The sequence below is a fragment of the Doryrhamphus excisus genome, linkage group LG4 (genome assembly GCF_037039965.1).
Source record: "Doryrhamphus excisus strain RoL-2023G ecotype Guam linkage group LG4, RoL_Dexc_Guam_v1.1, whole genome shotgun sequence".
Taxonomy (NCBI): domain Eukaryota; kingdom Metazoa; phylum Chordata; class Actinopteri; order Syngnathiformes; family Syngnathidae; genus Doryrhamphus; species Doryrhamphus excisus.
Window position 1 is genome coordinate 17,544,856 of NC_136360.1, and position 23,829 is coordinate 17,568,684.

At 38.6% G+C, this 23,829-nt stretch overlaps 1 protein-coding gene across 1 annotated transcript in view; it reads left to right on the forward strand.

Annotated features, from left to right (window-relative positions):
- Positions 1-23,829, forward strand: part of agbl4 (AGBL carboxypeptidase 4) — a 388,105-nt gene that overhangs the window by 350,379 nt on the left and 13,897 nt on the right. Inside the window, exons 10-11 of the mRNA XM_058073430.2 lie at positions 15,885-16,037; positions 21,252-21,414. Of these exons, the coding sequence (XP_057929413.2) occupies positions 15,885-16,037; positions 21,252-21,414 (316 nt within the window). The remainder of the gene's footprint in view (positions 1-15,884; positions 16,038-21,251; positions 21,415-23,829) is intronic.

Sequence of the window (23,829 nt, forward strand, 5' to 3'; positions counted from 1 at the left end):
TCCGATTGAGATTGACCGTCATGTTTAGCTTCTTCCATTTTCTAATGATAGCTCCAACAGTGGACCTTTTTTCACCAAGCTGCTTGGTAATTGCTCCGTAGCCCTTTCCAGCCTTGTGGAGGTGTACAATTTTGTCTCTGGTGTCTTTGGACAGCTCTTTGGTCTTCGCCATGTTACAAGTTAAAGTCTTACTGATTGTATGGGGTGGACAGGTGTCTTTATGCAGCTAACGACCTCAAACAGGTGCATCTGATTCAGGATGATACATGGAGTGCAGGTGGACTTCTAATGGGCAGACTAACAGGTCTTTCAGGGTCAGAATTCTAGATGATACACAGGTGTTCAAATACTTATTTGCAGCTGTATCACACAAATAAATTGTTAAAAAATCATGCATTGTGATTTCTGGATTTTTCTTTTTAGTTTATCTCTCTCACAGTGGACATGCACCTACGATGAAAATTTCAGACCCCTCCATGATTTCTAAGTGGGAGAAATAGCAAAATAGCAGGGTGTTCAAATACTTATTTTCTTCACTGTAATTCACCCCGGAACTATCGATAGGGAAGGTGTTGCCACCCGGAGGGGTAGGCGCGAGGGATGGGTGTTTTCCGCTGTGTGTGCTGCACTCTGGTGGTGGAAGTGTGAAAAATAAAGTTGACTGGAAGCAGCCGTTCGCCGTGTTCTTTTTTGGTATTGAAATCCTTAAGCAAAGATTGATTTAAGCTGCTTTTGTATCGATATAAGCAGACCAAATTGGCTGGCGGGAGATGAAAAGGGCATCGTAGTAACCGGATTATCATAATAACCGGGTATCGTACTAACGGAACTAATTATATCATAAAAGACTAGAAATTTGCCGGGAAATGAAAATAGTATCGTAATAAGTAGTAATTCGTTTTAACCGATATCGATATAACGAGACTTTACTGTATGTAGAATTACCTTTTTGCGAGTGATCTGGTGATGTTCTGGGGAAGCTAGTTGCTAGCCGGCTTGTTGCTAGCCGGCATGTAACGTAACGTTCTTCAGCGTAACATTATTAATAACAATAATAATAACACTGTTGGAGTTTTGGAGGTCAGATTGTGTAAATCGGCCATTCTTAGCTGTCTCTTTCTACCTGTTTTTATAACTTTAGAACACACAGGCAAGAGAAAGATGTGTTCATGTATCACAGTGGAACAGTGGATGATGGTCAAAATTCTAAAAAAATAAAAAAAAAGTGGAGTTTTCCTTTAAGGTGAAATATAGAGTACATAAAAAGGCTCAAAACTACCGTTGACTGAAATTGGTGATATTCTGTTTAAAAAAAAATAACAACAACAGCATAACCACTTCCTAAAGGTTATGTATTTTTAACTGTCAGGTAAAGCGGTTAGTAAAACCTGAACACTATCTTTAGGGCTGATATCAAAATACAATTTCCCAAAATTGCATGATCCCGGAAAAGGCTCTAGCATGACAAGATTTGATTTTGACCTTGGAGAGGATGTCTGAGGCCTGCATGGCGTCCACGGTGCACACAGCTTAGTCTGATGATGCAAGTGGAGCTTGCCGTCTCCCTGCTTGGTTCAGCATGTTTCCCCAATCTTGTTTGGGCTTCTGTGCTGAGGGGGGGCAGGATAGACGAGTCAGCACCTCTCGAATGTCAGCCAGGCTCTCCTGACCATTCCGAACATTTTACTCAAGCGAGTTTGTTTGCTTTCAGTTGCTACTTTACAGCAGCGTTGTGAAAAGGAAGCCTACGCCTTTTTTTTTTTTTGCTCTTTGTTTCTGATGTTAATTATAAGCAGAGTAGCAGGTTGGTGGGATTACTGAAGGTCAGTGTGTGTCCTGGGAATACTCTACCCTTTTGTACACTTGTCTAATCCTGATAAGAGAGGCAGCGGGCAGGGGCGGGACGCAGGGCAGGCCAGAGACGGGGTGAGGCATGGGGCTGGCATCGGGCAGATTAACCTTTTTCCCCCCTTCAGCGTTGACACGCTGATCGATAAACTCTGTCATGGCAGCGGGATCCACTCGTTGCTGTCATTCACACAGACACACAGCCTCATGCAACATAAACGCACAAATTCCCCGCAACTAAACTTTTAAACACATTAGACAGAGTGATTATTGCCTTGGATGGCCACAATAAAAGGCCACTCCAAAATGTGCATTTTAATTGTATTGTACCACATCATCATCTATCATGTCAATAGAGTACAGAGAGTACAATAGTGTACATTTGGGAGTGGCCTTTTATTGCGGCCAACCTGAGTCCCTTCTCTTTCTCTTTCCAACCTGAGTTCCGCTTCTCCCTGAAAACGATGTCATCATTATTCACTTACTCACTTATTTGACTATCATATCAATAGAGCCAATAGAGCCAAAGTGTGATTATTGCCTTGGGTGGCCACAATAAAAGGCCACTCCGAAATGTGAATTTTAACTGCATTGTATCACATCATTTACTCACTGATTTGACTATCTATCATGTCAATAGAGCCAAAGTGTACATTTGGGAGTGGCCTTTTATTGCGGCCAACCTGAGTCCCTTCTCTGAGTTCCGCTTCTCCCTGAAAACGATGTCATCATTATTCACTTACTCACTGATTTGACTATCATGTCAATAGAGCCAAAGTGTGATTATTGCCTTGGGTGGCCACAGTAAAAGGCCACTCCGAAATGTGAATTTTAACTGCATTGTATCACATCATTTACTCACTGATTTGACTATCAATCATGTCAATAGAGCCAAAGTGAACATTTGGGAGTGGCCTTTTATTGCGGCCAACCTGAGTCACGCCTGACTCAAATGTAACACATAGGACTTTTGCATGTGTAGCAACATTTTAAAACGCATGCAGAGCTAATGAAGCCACTGGATGATAAGTTAAAAAGAACATGAGGAGGTTGCCTACAGCCACATTTTATACAATTAGAAACAGTAAGAAGCAAGAAGACCTCGGGTAATTGACTAAAGGCTCTCACACATCCACAAAAAAAATGTAAACCATATTAGGAAAGCAGGAAGTGAACAAATGTAACAGTTACTGATTGTAAAAGTACCGGATGGAGGGGTAGGATTTCATAAGCTTTGCTTCTTCCTACTCCTTTTGGACATGTGGAACTGGGATTATGGGATGGTTACTGATTATGGGATGCATCAATTGTAATCTGATGCATGTTCAAATGAAATTAAACCATCACCAATTGCCTTGGGTGGCCACAGTAAAAGGCCAATCCAAAATGTGCTTTTTAACTGCATTGTATCACATCATTTACTCACTGAGTTGACTACCTATCATGTCAATAGTGTACAGTAAAGTGTACATTTGGGAGTGGCCTTTTATTGCGGCCAACCTGAGTCCCGCCTGCGCAACAGTACAGCAAATGTAACACGTATGACTTTTGCATGAGTAGCAACATTTTAAAGTGCGTGCGGAGCTAATGAAGCCGCTGGATGATAAGTTAAAAAGAACACGAGGAGGTTGCCTACAGCCACATCTTATACAATTAGAAACAGTTATTTGCTTTAGGAGACCACACACCCTGCAAGAGGACCTTGGGTAATTGACTAAAGGCTCTCACACATCCACAAAAAGAAAAATTATATTAGAAAGCAGGAAGTGAACAAATGTAATGTTACTGATTGTAAAAGTACCAGATGGACGGGTAGGATTTAATAAGCTTTGCTTCTTCCTACTCCTTTTGGACATGTGGAACTGTGAACTGATTATGGGATGCACTCAATTGTAATCTGATGCATGTTCAAATGAAATTAAACCATTACCATTGCCTTGGGTGGCCACAGTAAAAGGCCACTCCGAAATGTGCTTTTTAACTGCATTGTATCACATCATTTACTCACTGATTTGACTATCTATCATGTCAATAGAGCCAAAGTGTGATTATTGCCTTGGGTGGTCACAATAAAAGGCCACCCCAAAATGTGCTTTTTAACTGCATTGTATCACATCATTTACTCACTGATTTGACTATCTATTATGTCAATAGAGCTAAAGTGTACATTTGGGAGTGGCCTTTTATTGCAGCCAACCTGAGTCAAGCCTGTGCAATGGTACAACAAATGTAACTTTCGCATAAGTACCGACATTTTAAAGCACATGCGGCGCTAATGAAGCCACTGGATGATAAGTTAAAAAGAACATGAGGAGGTTGCCTACAGCCACATCTTATTTATTATTACTATTATTATTATTCACTACAAGTTATTTACTTTAGGAGACCACACACCCTGCAAGAAGACCTTGGGTAATTGACTAAAGTTTTCTAATCCTCGCACCTGGGTATTTTCGGACCTGGTAAAAAAAATTATTGGAATCTAGGAACTGTTTGTTGTCTACGTTCGATTCCCGTCTGAGTTTTGTTTTGTTGAATTTTTAGTTTGAATGCCAAGCCAAACTGTTCCACGCGTCTGTTATAATTACGTGACGACTTATTGGACTGGACACGGGCTGCCAGTTTATCCATGTGAACTTACCCCCAATTGACACGGTGACACGGTACTTGACCTCCGTTGAACCCCCCCAACCCTACCCCTCCATTTCTTTGTCTCATTAGCTCAGCAGCCTCGTCTGCAACCACTCGTTGTCACCGATAATTGCCTTCAGTCTTCCAGAGTTCATTTGGAGGCTTGCTTTGGCCAACCGGTTCTCGGTCTCGCTGGAGCCAGTTCATCCCATCAGACCCACCAGTGGCGTGTGGGGGGGGCTCCCCGATGCCAGTGTCAATGCCAACTGCTCTGCCAGGAGGCCCCCCCCCCTGCCCCGTTCCGCTGCGTTCCATTCACGCTCATTTCGCACGGCGGGCTCAGAGTCCACCAGGGCCGGGGGCTCCATTAACGGGAGATCAGCGGCGGTTATGGCAGAGCGGTTGGCCCGGGATAACAGCGGCCCTCCCTCACTCGCTGCTAAATCACTTTGATTGTTTGTCAAGTGAAAACCGTGGGAATAGGAGAGATGGAGGGAAAGGTCCAATTTCCAGGTAATTTGTCACGGTATAACCAAGAATTACAACGCAAACAAGACAGCCACCACAAAAGCCACCACAATTCGTCCCTACTTGGAAATTACAGCAAGAGTCAATACATCCAGTCTCTAGTATTGAGCCAAATACATGTATACATAATGTACTTATTGCAGGAAAATAACCGATGGTGCTCTAACGCCTGCCAGAAGGCAACAGATGGTGTTTGATAAACATGGATGAATATTCCAAATGATGATGACATCCTCTAAAAGTCACATTTTGTTTTTTAATCTGAAAAATTCCTAGTTTTCTGTTGACGCTTAGACATATATACACGATATCTCACCGTACCTGGCGACACTCCCGTTTCGCCCGGGAATTTTGATGTAATAGTTTCCTGTATTTGGTGAAAATTTTACAAAATCGTCCCCGCCATTAACTTGCTCATATCATACCAGTACCACTGATATACAATATATGTGTATTTCAGGACGCTACATGCTATGTTACATGCTCCGCTACATGCGATGCTACACTACATGCTTTGCAAAATTCTATGCTCGATGCTATGCTACATGCTATGCTACATGCTCCGCTACATGCTACACTATATGCTCTGCTACATGCTATGCTACATGCTATGCTACATGCTATGCTACATGCACCGCCACATGCTATGATACATGCTTTGCAAAATTCTATGCTACATGCTATGCTACATGCTATGCTACATGCTATGCTACATGCACCGCCACATGCTATGATACATGCTTTGCAAAATTCTATGCTACATGCTATGCTACATACTGCGATACATGCTCTGCTACATGCTACGCTACATGCTTTGCTTCATGCTATGCTACATGCTCCGCTACATGCTTCTCTACATGCTCTACTACATGCTTTGCAAAATTATATGCTACATGCTACGCTACATGCGCCACTACATGCTATGCTACATGCTACACTACATGCTCCGCTACATGCTATGCTGCATACTATGCTACATGCTCAGCTACATGCTCAGCTACATGCTCAGCTACATGCTATGCTACATGCATCGCTACATGCATCGCTACAGGCTCTGCTACAGGATATGCTACATGCTACGCTGTATGCTCCGCTACATGCTCCGCTATGTGCTCCGCTACATGCTTTGCTACATGCTACACTACATGCTCTGCTACATGCTATGCTACATGCTAAGCTACATGCTCTGCAGCAACCATGAAGTGAAAAGGCATTTCGTCGTGTAGCGCACTGGAGGTTCCACATTGAAGGGAAATTTCCATCATTTCAACAACCATCCCAACTATCCCAACCATCGATGGCTGTTTCTTTCAAAGGCCGCTAAAACCCTCGGCATCACACCTTCGTCACCATCCATCTGAAGGCAAGCTGTTTGATGAAATTCCATCATTTGCCATCTGCAGCTGAGCGTTGGTCAGCAACAAAAGTGTCTGAAAGAGTCAGTGATGCAAGGCGCTATAATCTGTTCACGGGCTCCCGTGTTGTTTGTTTTGAAAGAGAGAAATGGAGAGGGATAAAAGGAAGATGGAAAAAAAAAGCTGAAAAGGCGGCCAGAGAAACAAATGGACCCATCTCCTTGGTAAAGCATTGCTTTTCCAGCTCATTTATCAAATGCAGAAGACGAATTCTGTTTGATTGGCTGATTACCAAAAGCATTCATCACTGCCCGATGTTTCCCCACCAATTTGACAGCGCCATTTTGGATAATTTGTTAAAGATGACACAGAGGTCATTGTTGCCCTGGCTTCTTTTCGACCTTTTTAATATTAGAGAATTAATTTTCCTCCCAAAACAAATACATTAGATGCTGTCAAGGCACCGTGATGAATTTCGCACCTTGAAATCCCTCCAAATGCTGACCTTCAAGTCCCCGCCGTCCTCTCGGCGCTTGCTTTTTGTGGCTTTGCTTTGTCTGAGTGGAGCGTGCGGGTTAGATGCCAGGCTGAAGACCCCCGTGTGGCGTTGCTGTTTGTTTATCCCCTTCCTCTCTTACGTGGGTTTTAAATGTCCTCTGGTGTCAGACAAACATTTCCATGCCCTTTTCGGAGATTTGCGGCCAATTTCCGCTTCCCATCATGCTTGATTCAATCCGTTCATAGTTTGTTTTACCGTTGCTGGAGTTTGCATTTACGGGTAGTAGAACTTCCGTCAATGTTTGGTTTTCAGTCATTTTGGTTTAAGAATGATGCTGGTTATGTTTCTATGGAGTTCAAACATTTGCACATATTTTTGTCAACGTGGAGGCTGTTCAAAATGGCCGTTTTCTTGTTGATGACACATAAAAAATATTCATTCATTCATTTTCTCACGGGGGTGCTGGAGCCTATCCCAGCTGTCTTCGGGCGGGAGGCAGGGTACACCCTGGACTGGTGGCCAGCCAATCACAGGGCACATATAGACAAACAACCATTCACACTCACATTCATACCTATGGACAATTTGGAGTGGCTAATTAACCTAGCATGTTTTTAGAATGTGGAATTGAACTCTGGTCTCCTAGTTGTGAGGTCTGCACGATATATGCTCCGCTACATGCTCCGCTACATGCTATGCTACATGCTATGCTACATGCTATGCTACATGCTATGCTACATGCTATGCTACATGCTACGCTGCATGCTATGCTATATGCTCAGCTACATGCTTCACTACAGGCTATGCTATATGCTCCACCACATGCTGCGCTACATGCTACGCTACATGCTTTGCAAAATTCTATGCTACATGCTATGCTACATACTACAATACATTCTCTGCTACATGCTACGATACATGCTTCACTACATGCTATGCTACATGCTCTGCTACATGCTGTGCTACATGCTATGCTACATGCTATGCTACATGCTTCGCTACATGCTCCGCTACATGCTACACTACATGCTATGCTACGCTTGGCGCACATATAGACAAACAACCATTCACCTATGGACAATTTGGAGTTAGCCAATTAACCTAGCATGTTTTTGGAATGTGGAATTGAACCCTGGTCTCCTAGCTGTAAGGTCTGCATGCTATATGCTCCGCTACATGCTCCGCTACATGATCCGCTACATGCTACGCTGCATGCTATGCTATATGCCTCGCTACATGCTCCACTACATGCTATGCTACATGCTACGCTACATGCTTCACTACAGGCTACGCTACATGCTCCGCTACATGCTTTGCTACATGCGCCGCTACATGCGCCGCTACATGCTACACTATATGCTTTGCAAAATTCTATGCTACATGCTATGCTACATACTATGATACAGGCTCTGCTACATGCTACGCTACATGCTTCACTACATGCTATGCTACATGCTCCGGTACATGTTATGCTACATGCTATGCTACATGCTTCGCTACATGCTCCGCTACATGCTATGCTACATGCTATGCTACATGCTTCGCTACATGCTCCGCTACATGCTATGCTACATGTTACGCTTGGCGCACATATAGACAAACAACTATTCACACTCACATTCATACCTATGGACAATTTGGAGTTAGCCAATTAACCCAGCATGTATTTGGAATGTGGAATTGAACCCTGGTGTCCTAGCTGTGAGGTCTGCATGCTAACCACTCGACTCCACTCGAAATATAATTTTTGAAAAACAGTAAAACATTCTATTGTTTATATTGTTAGCCACATGTTTGATATCCTTATATACGTTGTCCTGTCGACCTTCCTTCGCTTCTCCATACGCTCTTGTGAAGCCTCATCAGACGCTCAGAGGCCTTGAAGCGACGGGCCGCGTCTGCGCCCGCTCAGCCTGATTACGCGTCACGTCTGTGCTCATAAGCAGGTAAATAGCGCCATCAATATGAGGGCGCTGGCCGCGCTGAGACGGACGCAGGAAGGAGAGCGATGGAGACAGACGGAGGAGAAAGGCTTTGTGTCATTTACTCTCGCCCCTCCAGCGGGTCACGCCATCTGCCGTGTTCTGTCACCGTGACATCGTTAGAGGGTCAATGACCACGTGCCCTTCTCCTCGGAATTGGCTTCTCCAGGCCACGGAATGCTGCGCAGAATATTACACCGATGCTAAAGCGACGGATTCATTGTGAGAACGTTTGCTTCATCCTTCATGAGATGTTTGTTCTACTCACCAGTCCAGGGTGTCAGCTGGGATAGGCTCCAGCATACCCCCACAACCTTAGTGAGGATAAGCGGCATAGAAAATGGATGGATGGAAATCTTAAAATATTATATTCTAAACCAAGTTTCAGATAAAAGTTTGGGATGCTCTTGACGCTCCGTTTCAGAGCCTTTTTTTCTAACACCAGCTCTGTGATGTCACAGTGAGCCGGACTTCCTTATATGGGCATGCCCATAGGCGGGTTGTGTGTGGAATAAATTAAAACTGACGGATTTGGAAATCCAAAGTAATCCAGCTGGAATAGGTGCAGATTCTGGAAGATCTAACCAGGGGTGGGCAAATATTTTGACTCGTGGGCTGCAGTGAGTTATCAAAATTGTCCGGTGGGCCAGAAAATACATTTAACAGATTTTTTCTGATAATTTTCCTTGAACTATTTGTCTAATTTTATCTGTAAAAGTGTTATACTATCAGCTGTATGTTCTCATGTCCCTTTTTTCAGAAGCACTTTATGGTAATGGTAATGGTTTAATTTCATTTGAACATGCATCAGATTACAATTGAGTGCATCCCATAATCAGTTCACAATTCCGCATGTCCAAAATGAGTGGGAAGAAGCAAAGCTTATTAAATCCTACCCCTAGTACTTTTACAGGTGGATTTTACAGATTTCTTACAGATTTTTTACAGATTTTTACAGATTTTTTACAGATTTATTACAGATTTTTTACAGTTTGTTTACAGATTTTTTTACAGACTTTTTAAAAGATTTTTACAGATTTTTTACAGATTTTTTACAGATTTTTTACAGATTTTTTACAGATTTTTTACAGATTTTTTACAGATTTTTTACAGATTTTTATTTTTTGTCTCGCACCGAAGTAGGAGGTGATATGAGCATCCAATGGCAACCACAGCTGTCTTTTTTTTTTTTTGTACAAACTACGGAATTTTTTTGACAGTGTAGAACAAAAAAAATTTTGCAGAATTTTTAGCAAAAATTCTGACAAGATTCAAGTGTAACAGTTTTAAACTGCATAATTTAAGACATACATACATAATTTTTCTGGCAACCACAGCTGACATTTTTTTTCGTAAAAACTACGGATTTTTTTTTTTACAGTGTAGGACTAGATCTTTTATATGGCGGTAAAGTAAGTTTATAAATACTGCATCATTTAGTTTTGCTCAATGATTTTCCATAGTGATTAATAGTGTTTGTCAGTGCCCTAAAAATTTGCACCAAAGTTACAGTGGAGTAGGTTTCAAGTTACCGCGCAGTGGTAAAGTGTATTTTTCTCGGATATGTTTTATGCTACATATACAAAAGAAAATTCCTAGTTTTAGCAGCTTCATCGGATGTAATCCTCGTATGTTTTGATTTCCAGGAGAATCTTGCTACCTCACTTAAAAGCCCAGTCAGCTGTCACACTTGTCAAACCCCGCCCCCAGCGGTATGGACGCCACATTTGAAATGTTAATATAAAACCCTTACATCGGGATCGAGATTAACTTTCTTCTCCTGAACAAGCGCAACTTTTCCGTCTCCTCAAAAGGTACGCTGCTGATGCAAAGGGCTTTATTCCGGGGCTTGTAATCCTGCTTCAATCAGCTCTTTCTTCCCCCCTTTTTCCACGTGTAAGGATAAGCCGGGCATTTGCGGCTCTCTGCGCGCCCCCCCTGCGCCCTTCTCTAATGAATATGCAGCAGATAAGCACTTGTAAGACAAAATTCATTCGTTTGACCTTCTTGGATTTACACCAAAGTGTTTACGGCCACCGCAAGTTCACCACAAGTGGAATTTTTTATTTTTTTCCATGGAGTTCCAAGTGACGAGCTTTTTGTTTGTCTCCTGGAGAGCCCCCCCCACCCCCGCCAATACACACACACACACACCGTCTCAAATTGTCTTTTGACTTTCATTCAGCTGTGTCTGTTTCTTAATTGCCCCTAATTGCTTAATTACAATTTCAAATGAACAATCCTGTAGGTCAGAGCAGGTTCTTAATTGAAGCATCAATCACAATGGGAGGCCTTCAGAACTGTCTTCGTTTGATTGACAGGGCATTAAGGCAACATTGTAGCATACTCGGACGTGACATTGTGGTTGATATTTATGTTACCGTCGCTTCATGACCGTCCTTCACGGGACGCCGAGAAGGGGATGTCAGTCTGGGGGCGATACAAGTCAAAATATTCGAATGTTTTGTGTGAAACACATGCATTTTTTTTTTGGGAGATTTGTTCGATGCAGGTTTTATGATAGAGTGGGAGTCGGAACTTTTTCCACTCAAGGCCACATTCTGAAAAGTGAAAGGATGGAAGGGCCACGTTGATATTTTGGAAAGCAATGCTATGAAATTAATTATAATTCAAGGGAAAAAAATGCATCTCAGCTTTGTGATATAAGTCGTTCACCATTTTTGTATTTTTTTGTATTTTTTGTATTTTTTTGTATTTTTTTGTATTTTTTTGTATTGTATTTTTTGTATTTTTTGCATCTCAGCTTTGTGATATAGGTTGTTCTCCATTTTTGTATTGTTTGTATTTTTTGTATTTTTTGTATTATTTTGTATGTTTTGTATTGTATTTTTTGTATTGTATTTTTTATTTTTTGCATCTCAGCTTTGTGATATAGGTTGTTCTCCATTTTTGTATTTTTTTGTATTTTTTGTATTTTTTGTATTTTTTGTATTTTTGTATTTTTTGTATTTTTTGTATTTTTTGTATTTTTTGTATTTTTTGTATTATTTTATTTTTGTATTTTTTGCATCTCAGCTTTGTGATATAGGTTGTTCTCCATTTTTTATTTTTTGTATTTTTTGTATTATTTGTATTATTTTATTTTTTTGTATTTTTTGTATTGTATTTTTTTGTATTTTTTGCATCTCAGCTTATAGGTGATATAGGTTGTTCTCCATTTTTGTATTTTTTTGTATTTTTTGTATTTTTTGTATTTTTTTGTATTTTTTTGTATTTTTTTGTATTTTTTGTATTTTTTTGTATTTTTTTGTATTTTTTTGTATTTGTATTTTTGTACGGTGGATGAGTGGTTAGCATGTAGGCCACACAGTCGGGAGACCAGCAAGACCTGGGTGCGATTCTCCGCTTAGGCCGTCATACCCCCGTGACCCAAGTGAGGATAAGCGACATATGATGGATGGATGTTTTTTTATTTATTTTCCAAATACTTCTTAAATGATCTTCATAAATATTCTGGTAATATTATGCCTTTGTTTCCCTAAATATTGCAAATTTTTCCTCAACATAATTTTCCAAAAATTATAACTTTTTTTTTTATTACAACTTTTAAAATAAAATAGCATATTTTTCTGTAATATTTCAACAAATGTGAATGTGCAAACTATGTTTTTTTGGTTTCAACTTTGGTTATGGGCTGCACAGCGGTCGAGTGGTTAGCGCGCAGACCTCACAGCTGGGAGACTCGAGTTCAATCCCACCCTCGGCCATCTCTGTGTGGAGTTTGCATGTTCTCCCTGTTTACGTGGGTTTACTTCGGTTTCCTCCCACATTCCAAAAACATGCTAGGTTAATTAGCGACTCCAAATTATCCATAGGTATGAATGTGAGTGTGAATGGTTGTTTGTCTATATGTGCCCTGTGATTGGCTGGCCACCAGTCCAGGGTGTACCCCGCCTCTCGCCCTGGAGACAGCTGGGATAGGCTCCAGCACCACCGCGACCCTTGTGAGGATAAGCGGTGAAAAATGAATGAATGAATAATATTAATATGAGGCTGCACGTTGTTAGAGTGTTTAGCACGTCGGCCTCACAGCTAGGAGACCCAAGTTCAATTCCACCAATTGCATGTTCTCCTCGTGCATGCGTGGGTTTTTTCCGGGTACTCCGGTTTCCTCCCACATTCCAAAAACATGCTCGGTTAATTAGCGACTCCAAATTGTCCATAGGTATGAATGTGAGTGTGAATGGTTGTTTGTCTATATGTGCCCTGTGATTGATATTCATTTTTTTTAAACTATATTGTTCAAGTGTATTATCAGTTTTTATGTCTGAAAATACTTGACTCATTCACTCCCAAAGACATATTTACATACAAAGAGATGATGATGCAACTCCACAGTAGAAGAAATCATGTTTACTGGAGTATTAAGCCCAAAAAAAACCCATCTGGGATAGGCTCCAGCACCCTTTGTGACCCTTGTGAGGATAAGTGGTAGAAAATGAATGTTGTGAAATGTGAGATTACTAGATCTAGATTTTGTAGTAGTCCTTTAGTAGGTGTGTTCCTTGAACACATCATCTGCATAATAAGACACTTCAGGAGCTTGTCCATCCTTCTCCTTTTATTCAACCTCTTCCATCTCCAGAGGCGGGGGGACCCGTATGATGATTAGGCTGGTTCCCCTCCCCCGTCTAGATCGGCCCTGTTTGGTTGAAAGCCCCCCCCCCCCCCCCCCCCCCCACTGTGCCGATCCCGGCTTTAATGGAGCTGGATGGGCTTCTGTCTGTTTTCATAGCGGCACATCTCCCTCCCCTTTATCTCTTTGTCTCTGTTTATTATCTTCTCCTTGCATTTAGTTCCATTCCTGCTCCTTTTTTTCCTCCTCCTCCTCCTCCTTCGTCTTCTTCCCTCTCTCCTCTGGGGCTCCATCCATCAGGTTGTCGGGGGCTGCTAGTGGCCGACTCCCAGCCACCATATTTCACCGCCAGGCAGCCAAGCAGCTGACAGCACAGCCACCGCCAGGAAATTGCTTTGGCTGTGAGCGGAATTTCAAACACGGGGCCGCTCTGCATCACCCGGCCCGCCCAAGAACTGCATCCCTATCACACTCATCCACCCCCCCCTACTAAAAAAACCCCTCCACCTTTTCCTTTCTTTCTCTTCTGTCCTGTCAATCTCTCCACACGCTTCCACACACATCTTTGTGGGTTTTTTTTCTTCCTTGTTTGTCTTCATGCACTTATTCCGCTTTCTTCCTCTGGTCTCTGCATGGCTTCCCTGCCCTCTGTTTTCTTTCCTTGTTTTCTCTGTGTTAGTTGTTCCACCTTTCTGCCTTCTCACCTTCTTCTTCAGCATCCTTCCATCCCGTCTCTGCAAACACAGGCAATAAAGTGAGCTGCTGAATGTGTAATGAGAGGAAAAAGGAGAGCGGGGGGTGCAGAGTGTGTGTGTGTATATGTGTGTGTGTGTGTGTGTGTGAGTGTATGGGTGGTTGTGTTTCAACCCGCACCCCTGCCCTTGTCACAAGCAGTTTAAGACGCAGCTTCCAAGGTTTTTTTTTTGCACGGATGAAAGCCTTTGCTGGTGTATCGTCCAATTTAGCTTTTTGTCTCGTTGGCTGATAAGATGATTTATAATTATTAAATGTCACAGCTGTAATCACCATTTGCAATATCGGTGCTTAATTTTTTTTTTTTGCTATACGCATTAGTAGGGGGCTTATCGTTGCACCCGGTTTGGGCCAAACGGATTCAAGTGGATTCAATGAAAGTGTTATTTTAGGCAAAATGAAAGAATATCGACAGTAATCACTACCATATCTTACTTATTGTGTGGAAATATGGGCTAATAATAACTATGAAAGCAATCTTCACTCACTAAATGTACTGCAAAAAAGGCCAGTAAGGATAATTCATAATGCCGCCTACAGAGAACATACTAACTCCTTTGTAATAATGACAAATACTTCAACTTGCTGATATAGTTCATCTTCATACAGCTAAATAAATGAAAAAAATAAATTAATGAAATAAAAATTATTCATTCATTCATAAATGAAAATTTTTTCATCTTATTAATTTATTTTAATTTAACTAAAAAGATTTCAGTCATTCATTCATTCATGAATTAATATTTTTTATTTTATTAATTTATTTTAATTTATTTAAAAAAAATTGTCACATACCAAAGTACACAAAAAATTGTCACATACCAAAGTACACAAAGTACTTTGGTACACAATTTTTTTTTATTCATTCATTCATTCATTCAAAAATGAATAATTTTTCATCTTATTAATTTATTTTAATTTAACTAAAAATATTTCATTCATTCATTCATGAATTAATATTTTTTTAATTTTATTAATTTATTTTAAAAAAATTGTCACGTACCAAAGTACTTCGTGTACTTCGGTACACAAAACATTTTTTTTTTATTCATTCATTCATTCATTCACAAATGAATAATTTCTCATCTTATTAATTTAACCAAAAATATTTCATTCATTCATTCATTCATGAATTAATATTTTTTTGTTTTATTAATTTATTTTAATTTCTTTTTTGATTTTTTTTGTCACGTACCGAAGTACGGGGTGATATGACCATACAATGACATAATGGGTATATCACCTATATATATATATATATATATATATATATATATATATATATATTTATATATATATCATATTGTATATCATATCACCTCGTACTTCGGTACATGATAAAAATGAAATAAAAAAAACTTAAACTATATTAGGAAAGCAGGAAGTGAACAAATGTAACAGTTACTGATTGTAAAAGTACCAGATGTAGGGGTAGGATTTAATAAGCTTTGCTTCTTCCTACTCCTTTTGGACATGTGGAACTGGGAACTGATTATGGGATGCACTCAATTGGAATCTGATGCATGTTCAAATGAAATTAAACCATTTCCATAATCCCTCGTTTATTGCAGTTAATTGGTTCCAGTTGGTTCCCAACTATGATAGGTGAAGTCTCAAGTATTCTTTGCTTCTTCTTAGCTTCACCGCTAAACTGCCTGTTTTTTTGTTCGCCCTGACCCCCCCCCCCCCAGAGCGTCAGCTTGGAGTTCTACATCGATATTCACGCCCACTCCACCATGCTGAACGGCTTCATGTACGGCAACGTGTTTGAGGACGAGGAGCGCGTCCAACGACAGGCCGTCTTCCCCAGGCTGCTGTGCCACAACGCCGCCGACTTCTCTTTTGTGAGTTTTGCTCGCTGTCGTCCTGCAGTGCAAGACATAGATATGAATATGTTTTTATGAAATGAACATATGGACTTAAACCATTTTTCATCCGCAATTATGATAACTGCATGAATTATGTTCAATATTCCAAGTTAATTAACATGGGTACCCCATGGGTACATAACATGGATACAGTCACCTTCCAGCGGGGTCCATTGTCATTTATTTTAGTTTTTGTTACTTTTGTTTCCTGCTGCTTATTTTCCGCACCTTTCAAGTATTTTCTTCCATGTTTTTTGCTCCAAAGAGTCGCTTCATTCGTGATATCACTAATCTGCATACTCTTATTTAGATCTTTGGTCAAATGCAGTGGTGTCATTAGGCCAATTTTAGGGGGGCTTCAGGCCCCGTAAAATGTTCTTAAGCCCCCCCTAAATAATTAGATATTTTTATATATATTTTTTTAATTTTTTATAGATTTTTTTTCTCTGATAAAAATGTAATATAAATTTTTATAGATTATATTTTATAGATTTTTTTGATTTTTTCTTTTTTTATAGATGTTTTAAATTGTTTTAATTTTTATTTTTTTACGAAAAAAATCTAAAATGTAAAATGTAAAATGTAAAAAAAATGTAATATAAAAGGCAAAAGTAGGCTAATAAGCAAGCCAATAAGCAGGCTAATACTAGCCTGTTCTTAAGCCCTCCTAAATAATTAGATATTTTATAGGTTTTTTAGATTTTTTTCTAGATTTCTTTTTTTATAGATGTTTTAAATTGTTTTAATTTTCATTTTTTTACGAAAAAAATCTCTGACAAAAATGTAATATAAAAGGCAAAAGTAGGCTAATAAGCAAGCCAATAAGCAGGCTAATACTAGCCTGTTCTTAAGGCCCCCTAAATGATTAGATATTTTCATTGATTCTATTGATTAAATAGATTTTTTTTATAGATTTTTTAAATTTTTTTAATTTTTAATTTTTTTTTTACAAAAAAAATCTCTGACAAAAATGTAATATAAAAGCCAAAAGTAGGCTAATAAGCAAGCCAATAAGCAGGCTAATACTGGCCTGTTCTTAACCCCCCCTAAATAATTAGATATTTCTATTGATTCTATTGATTAAATAGAATTTTTTATTTTCTATAGATTTTTTACATTTTTTAATTTTTATTTTTTTTTTTTACAAAAAAATCTCTTACAAATATGTAATATAAAAGCCAAAAGTAGGCTAATAAGCAAGCCAATAAGCAGGCTAATACTAGCCTACTAGTAGTAGTAATAATCAGAAGAAGAATAATGATAGTAATAATAACAGGCTAATTAATAATATAATAATGATTATTATATCATTGATGACTGTCCACTGGACAGAATGGTTGCAGAGCTTGAGCAGCGGTTTTGTAGTGTAGATTGTGTGTACTTGTGTACATTTAATGGTGGCCTAAAACTATTGAGTATCTCTACTAAATCTGTTCAAAAGTGGGAAAGTTATATCCCGGTTCTTGTTCCTTATTAGTTTTTTTTATTTGATTCTTTGTGATTACTGTATTTTCTGGACTATAAGTCGCTCCGGAGTATAAGTCGCACAAAGAAGGCCCAAAATATATAATTAGGTAGAAAAAAAACATACATAAGTCACACTTGTGTATAAGTTAAATTTTTTGCGGGTAATTTACCGTATTTTCTGGACTATAAGTCACTCTGGAGTATAAGTCGCACAAGGAAGGCCCAAAATATATAATTAGGTAGAAAAAAACATACATAAGTCACACTTGAGTATAAGTTACATTTTTTGCGGGTAATTTACCGTATTTTCTGGACTATAAGTCGCTCTGGAGTATAAGTCGCACAAGGCCAAAAATGCATAATTAGGTAGAAAAAAACAAACATAAGTCGCATTGGAGTGTAAGTCGCATTTTTTGCGGGTAATTTACTGTATTTTCTAGAATATAAGTCGTACCGGAGTATAAGTCGCACAAGGCCAAGAATGCATAATTAGGTAGAAAAAACATACTTAATTCGCACTGGAGTATAAGTCATATTTTTTGCGGGTAATTTACCATATTTTCTGGACTATAAGTCGCTCCGGAGTATAAGTCGCACAAGGCCAAAAATGCATAATTACGTAGAAAAAAACATACATAAGTCGCACTGGATTATGAGTAATATTTTTTGCGGGTAATTTATCGTATTTTCTGGACTATAAGTCGCTCCAGAGTATAAGTCGCATAAGGCCAAAAATGCATAATTAAGCAGAAAAAAACATACATAAGTCGCACTGGAGTATAAGTCATATTTTTTGGGGTAATTTATCGTATTTTCTGGACTATAAGTTGCTCCGGAGTATACGTCGTAAAGGCCAAAAATTTATAATTAGGTAGAAAAACACATACATACATAAGTCGTACTGGAGTATAAGTCAGTTTTTTTGCAGGTAATTTACCATGTTTTCTGGACTATAAGTCGCTCTGGAGTATAAGTCGTACAAGGCCACAAATGCATAATTAGGTAGAAAAAAAACATACTTAAGTTGCACTGGAGTACAAGTCACATTTTTTGCGGGTAATTTATTGTATTTTCTGGACTATAAGTCGCTCCAAAGTATAAGTCGCACAAGGCCAAAAATGCCTAATTAGGTAGAAAAAATTACTTAAGTCGCACTGGAGTATAAGTCATATTTTTGCGGGTAATTTACTGTATTTTCTGGAATATAAGTCGTTCCGGAGTATAAGTCACACAATGGCAAAAATGCATAATTACGTAGAAAAACACATACTTAAGTTGCACTGGAGTACAAGTCACATTTTTTGCGGGTAATTTATCGTATTTTCTGGACTATAAGTCGCTCCGGAGTATAAGTGGCATTTTTTGCAGGTAATTTATTTTCCAAACTACTTGACCAAAACGGACCAGTGTCCAGTGTTTATGTAACATAAACAGTTTTTTCATTTATAAGTCGCTCTGGAGTATAAGTCGCAGGAACCGCCAACCTATGAAAAAAAGTGCGACTTATAGTCCGGAAAATACGGTATTCATTATGTTTGGAATGCTGTTCTGGTATGTGTGTTGACAGCCCCGCCACCAAAGATTTTAACCCAATGTGAGTCAAAGAGTTTTCCGAGTCCTGACAAAGACCAACCAGGATGTAGTTCAGACGTATGAAGTCCATGAAAACAGTTTTCACTCGGCCGATCGGGCATCCAAAGTCACCTTCAAGACCGTGCATCCATTCATTGTTAATAAACTGCAGTGTACAAACGTCATATTATACCTCCAGGCCCAGGGGTCGCCTCCCTCTCTCCGTGCTGCGCCCCCCACCCCTCTTGTCCATTCAGCACTATACCCACAATGCACTGCTGCAGCAGCACAACACAATCACGGCAGCAAACTCCCACCGGTGGCTGCCTTCAGTTTGCATTTCAGCAAGGCAGCTCAGCAGAGTGACAGTTAAAAGGAACTTTTTTTTTACCCCCCTTCGCCCCCACGTGCTTCCCAAGACGGCATCAACATTGTGTAGTATAGCTGACACCCCTCAAATGGATGTCCACCCCCTGCACCCCACCCCTGTGTCATCATTGTGATGACTTTGTGTAAAGTAAAAAAAAGCATTTACGGTACGCAATACATGTACGGGACCAAAGGGGGTACCAAAACGAATCTGATGACCAAGCATTTAGAGCAGGGGTGGGCAAACTACGGCACAGGGGCCACATGCGGCCCACCAAGCATTTGAATCTGGCCCGCCAGTTGCTTTGTAAGTATTTAAACATTTAATATACAAGCTGGCAACATGACTTGCAAGTCGGATGTTTTATTCAGTATTTTTTTTTTTTTTAAACGTAAAATTCAATATCTTAATTTGATGCAGTCCCTTTAGTCCTTTAAGTGCTCCTGAAAAAAGGGACATGAGAACATATATAGCAAATAATTCATTTGCATTTTGAAAAACGACCTGGATTGAATGAGTTCATAATTTTATATCACTTTTATAGCAAGTGTTGATCCGAAATGAGAGGAAAACTTCAACAGGAGAAAATGTTTTGATCTTGAACGCACCACCTTACAAACGCTTTCTTGTCTTATTTCAGTCCATGTTTTGAATTTATTATGATTCAAGATGGCTGGTTGTAGTTTTCTTATACATTGTGTGCATGTATTGCATAAGGTGTATTGCCATGAAAATAGAATTCTAGTAAACAATAACAAGTAGAACATTTGGAATCCAAATCGTCTAAATCGGGTACTAAAGTGTTTGCATTTTGTAAAACGGCCTGGATTGAATGAGTTCATAATTACTACAGTCACTTTTATTGCAAGTGTTGATCCAAAATTAGAGGAAAACTTCAACAGGAGGAATGTTTTGGTCTTGAACGCACCACCTTACAAACGCTCTCTTGTCTTATTTCAGTCCATGTTTTGAATTTATTGTGATTCAAGATGGCTGGTTGTAGTTTTCTTATACATTGTGTGCATGTATTGCATAAGGTGTATTGCCATGAAAATAGAATTCTAGTAAACAATAACAAGTAGAACATTTGGAATCCAAATCGTCTAAATCGGGTACTAAAGTGTTTGCATTTTGTAAAACGGCCTGGATTGAATGAGTTCATAATTACTACAGTCACTTTTATTGCAAGTGTTGATCCAACATTAGAGGAAAACTTCAACAGGAGGAATGTTTTGGTCTTGAACGCACCACCTTACAAACGCTCTCTTGTCTTATTTCAGTCCATGTTTTGAATTTATTGTGATTCAAGATGGCTGGTTGTAGTTTTCTTATACATTGTGTGCATGTATTGCATAAGGTGTATTGCCATGAAAATAGAATTCTAGTAAACAATAACAAGTAGAACATTTGGAATCCAAATCGTCTAAATCGGGTACTAAAGTGTTTGCATTTTGTAAAACGGCCTGGATTGAATGAGTTCATAATTACTACAGTCACTTTTATTGCAAGTGTTGATCCAACATTAGAGGAAAACTTCAACAGGAGGAATGTTTTGGTCTTGAACGCACCACCTTACAAACGCTCTCTTGTCTTATTTCAGTCCATGTTTTGAATTTATTATGATTCAAGATGGCTGGTTGTAGTTTTCTTATACATCGTGTGCATGTATTGCATAAGGTATAGTGCCCATGAAAATAGCATTCTAGTAAACAATAACAAGTAGAACATTTGGAATGTTATGATATACAGCTTTCTTTACATACACTCTTGTTTTATCTCAGTCCAACACTTCCTTCAACCGTGACGTGGTGAAGGCCGGCACCGGCAGGCGTTTCCTGGGCGGTCTCCTCGACGACACGTCCTACTGCTACACCCTGGAGGTGTCCTTCTACAGCTACATGACCTCCGGCAACGCCTCTCCCGTGGCGTACACCGAGGAGACGTGTATCCTTCACGGTATGGAAAGCAACAAAGGTGTTGATGTTTCACCCGAATGACAACATATGCGTGTGTGAGGTCATGTGCGTTCACCGTAAACGCCGCGTCGCTCTTTTGTCTTGTGTTGTCGTGACAGGTAAAATGGAGATAACGATAACGGCGTCTATTGATTTCATTTACAAAGCAGATAGAAGAAAAGCGGCCTTTGTGAAGGTTTGATTGCGTTCAACAATAGAACAAGGAGCCAAACCAGATTCCTGTCAGCTGCCACCGCCGTTTTTTTTTTTTTTAAGGAAGTTTTTCCTTCAGGTGACCTTCTCCAGACTGGAGTGCTCCCGATGGCGGTGGGATTTTGGCGAGCGTGTGAGAAGAGGCAGTTTTAGAGGCGTGATAAGAAGCGTATACTCGTGATGGAAAGCGGTCCTTCCCAAGTGGAGGGCGACGGGGGGGGGGGGGGGGGGGGGGGTGGATGTATGGATGTAGCCCTACTGCTCTCTAGTGGGGGGAACGGATACTTCTGCTTTACATCAGAAGGGGGGGGCGGCTTTGGAGTTTGCCTTTGGAAGATAATAACTGACAATATTCATTTTACAATAATGCTTGGCGTTTGCATTGCTTTGCATTGCCTTACTTTATATTTACACTTGTGTGTGATGCCCCCCCCCCCCACTCCACCCCCTCTTGCTCATACACAGATCATCCATTCCCAGGACAGATTTGGAATTAAGTCATTTTATTTTTATTTTACATAGTTTTTATGTATTTATTTTAATATCATTCATAACAGCAACAATTAGTGGCAGTAATATTAATTGTATATTTTATAACTATATATTATTAATTACACGCACCGGTTATTAATACACAATATATATATATATATTTTTTTTTACGATTATTAAATAATTATTAATAAATATTATTAGTGATAATAAGCTATTAATAATTACCAGAATCATAAAATTAGCGCCATTACTAATTAATTCTGGGGACAGATTTCCAGTTAGCTAATATATTATTTATTTTAAGTATTATAAATACTTTAATTTTATTATTATTATTTAATGTATAATTTGTTTATTTATTTTAATATCATTCATAACAACAACTAGACTATATATATATATATATATATATATATATATATATATTAGATTATTAAATAATTATTAATAAATATTAATGATTTTAATTTTATTATTATTATTTAATATATAATATTTTTATGTATTTATTTTCATATAATTCATAACAACAACAATTAGTGGTAGTCATATTAATTGTATATTTTATAACTATGTATTATTAATCACACCCACCGGTTATTAATACACAATATGTATATATATATAAAGATTATTAAATAATTATTAATAAATATTAGTAGTGATAATAAGCTATTAATAATTACCAAAATCATAAAATTAGCACCATTACTAATTAATTCTGAGGACAGATTTCCAATTAGCTAATATATTATTTATTTTAATTATTATTATTATTTTAATTGTAGTATTATTATTATTTAATATATAATAAATTTATTCATGTATTTATTGTAATATAATTCATAACAACAATAATAATAACAACAACAATTAGTAATACTATTTAATTATAATTATTATTTTAATTGTATTATTATTATTATTTAATATATATATTTATTTATTTATATGATAATTAATTAATTTAATTATCATATAATAAAATAATAACTATAATAATAATTATTATTATTATTTGGAGTTTATTTAGTATTGTGATTTTGAGTTTTTATTTAATTGTTTTAATATTTATTAATATTTTATTAATAATTAGCTATTAATTCTCTCAGCAGCATCATAATCAATAATTATTATTATTAGTTGATTCCAAGGGCATATTATATATATATATATATATATATATATATATATATATATATATATATATATATATATATATATATATATATATATATATATATATATATATATATATAATGAGGTCATAGATGTTAATAATATGATATATGTTTGTATTCCGTAACTCATTAATTCATTCATTCATTTGTGGTTCTATGGTTATCATCACCATTTCATCCTGGTGCCTTTGGCGCCGCAAGCGTGTTCTGTATTTCTTCTGAAGGTCAAACGGGCAGCATAGAAGTCAGCCCCGGGTGGGTGGACTCGCCTGATCTTTTTTTTGTTTCCCGCTCAAGTGTGTGAGTTCATTTATGAAAAGGGGAGGGTCACGGCAAGGCGGGGTCCCGCGTGGTACGGGGCGGTCTGGAGATTGGGGTCAGGCAGGTTGAAGGAACCAACCATGTCGCTTTTTACGCCCTGGCGGTCTGCTCGATGGAGCGTGCAAATCATCAACAGAGACCTTTAGCACCCGGAGCCCTCACCTACACACACGCACACACACACACACCTTTCT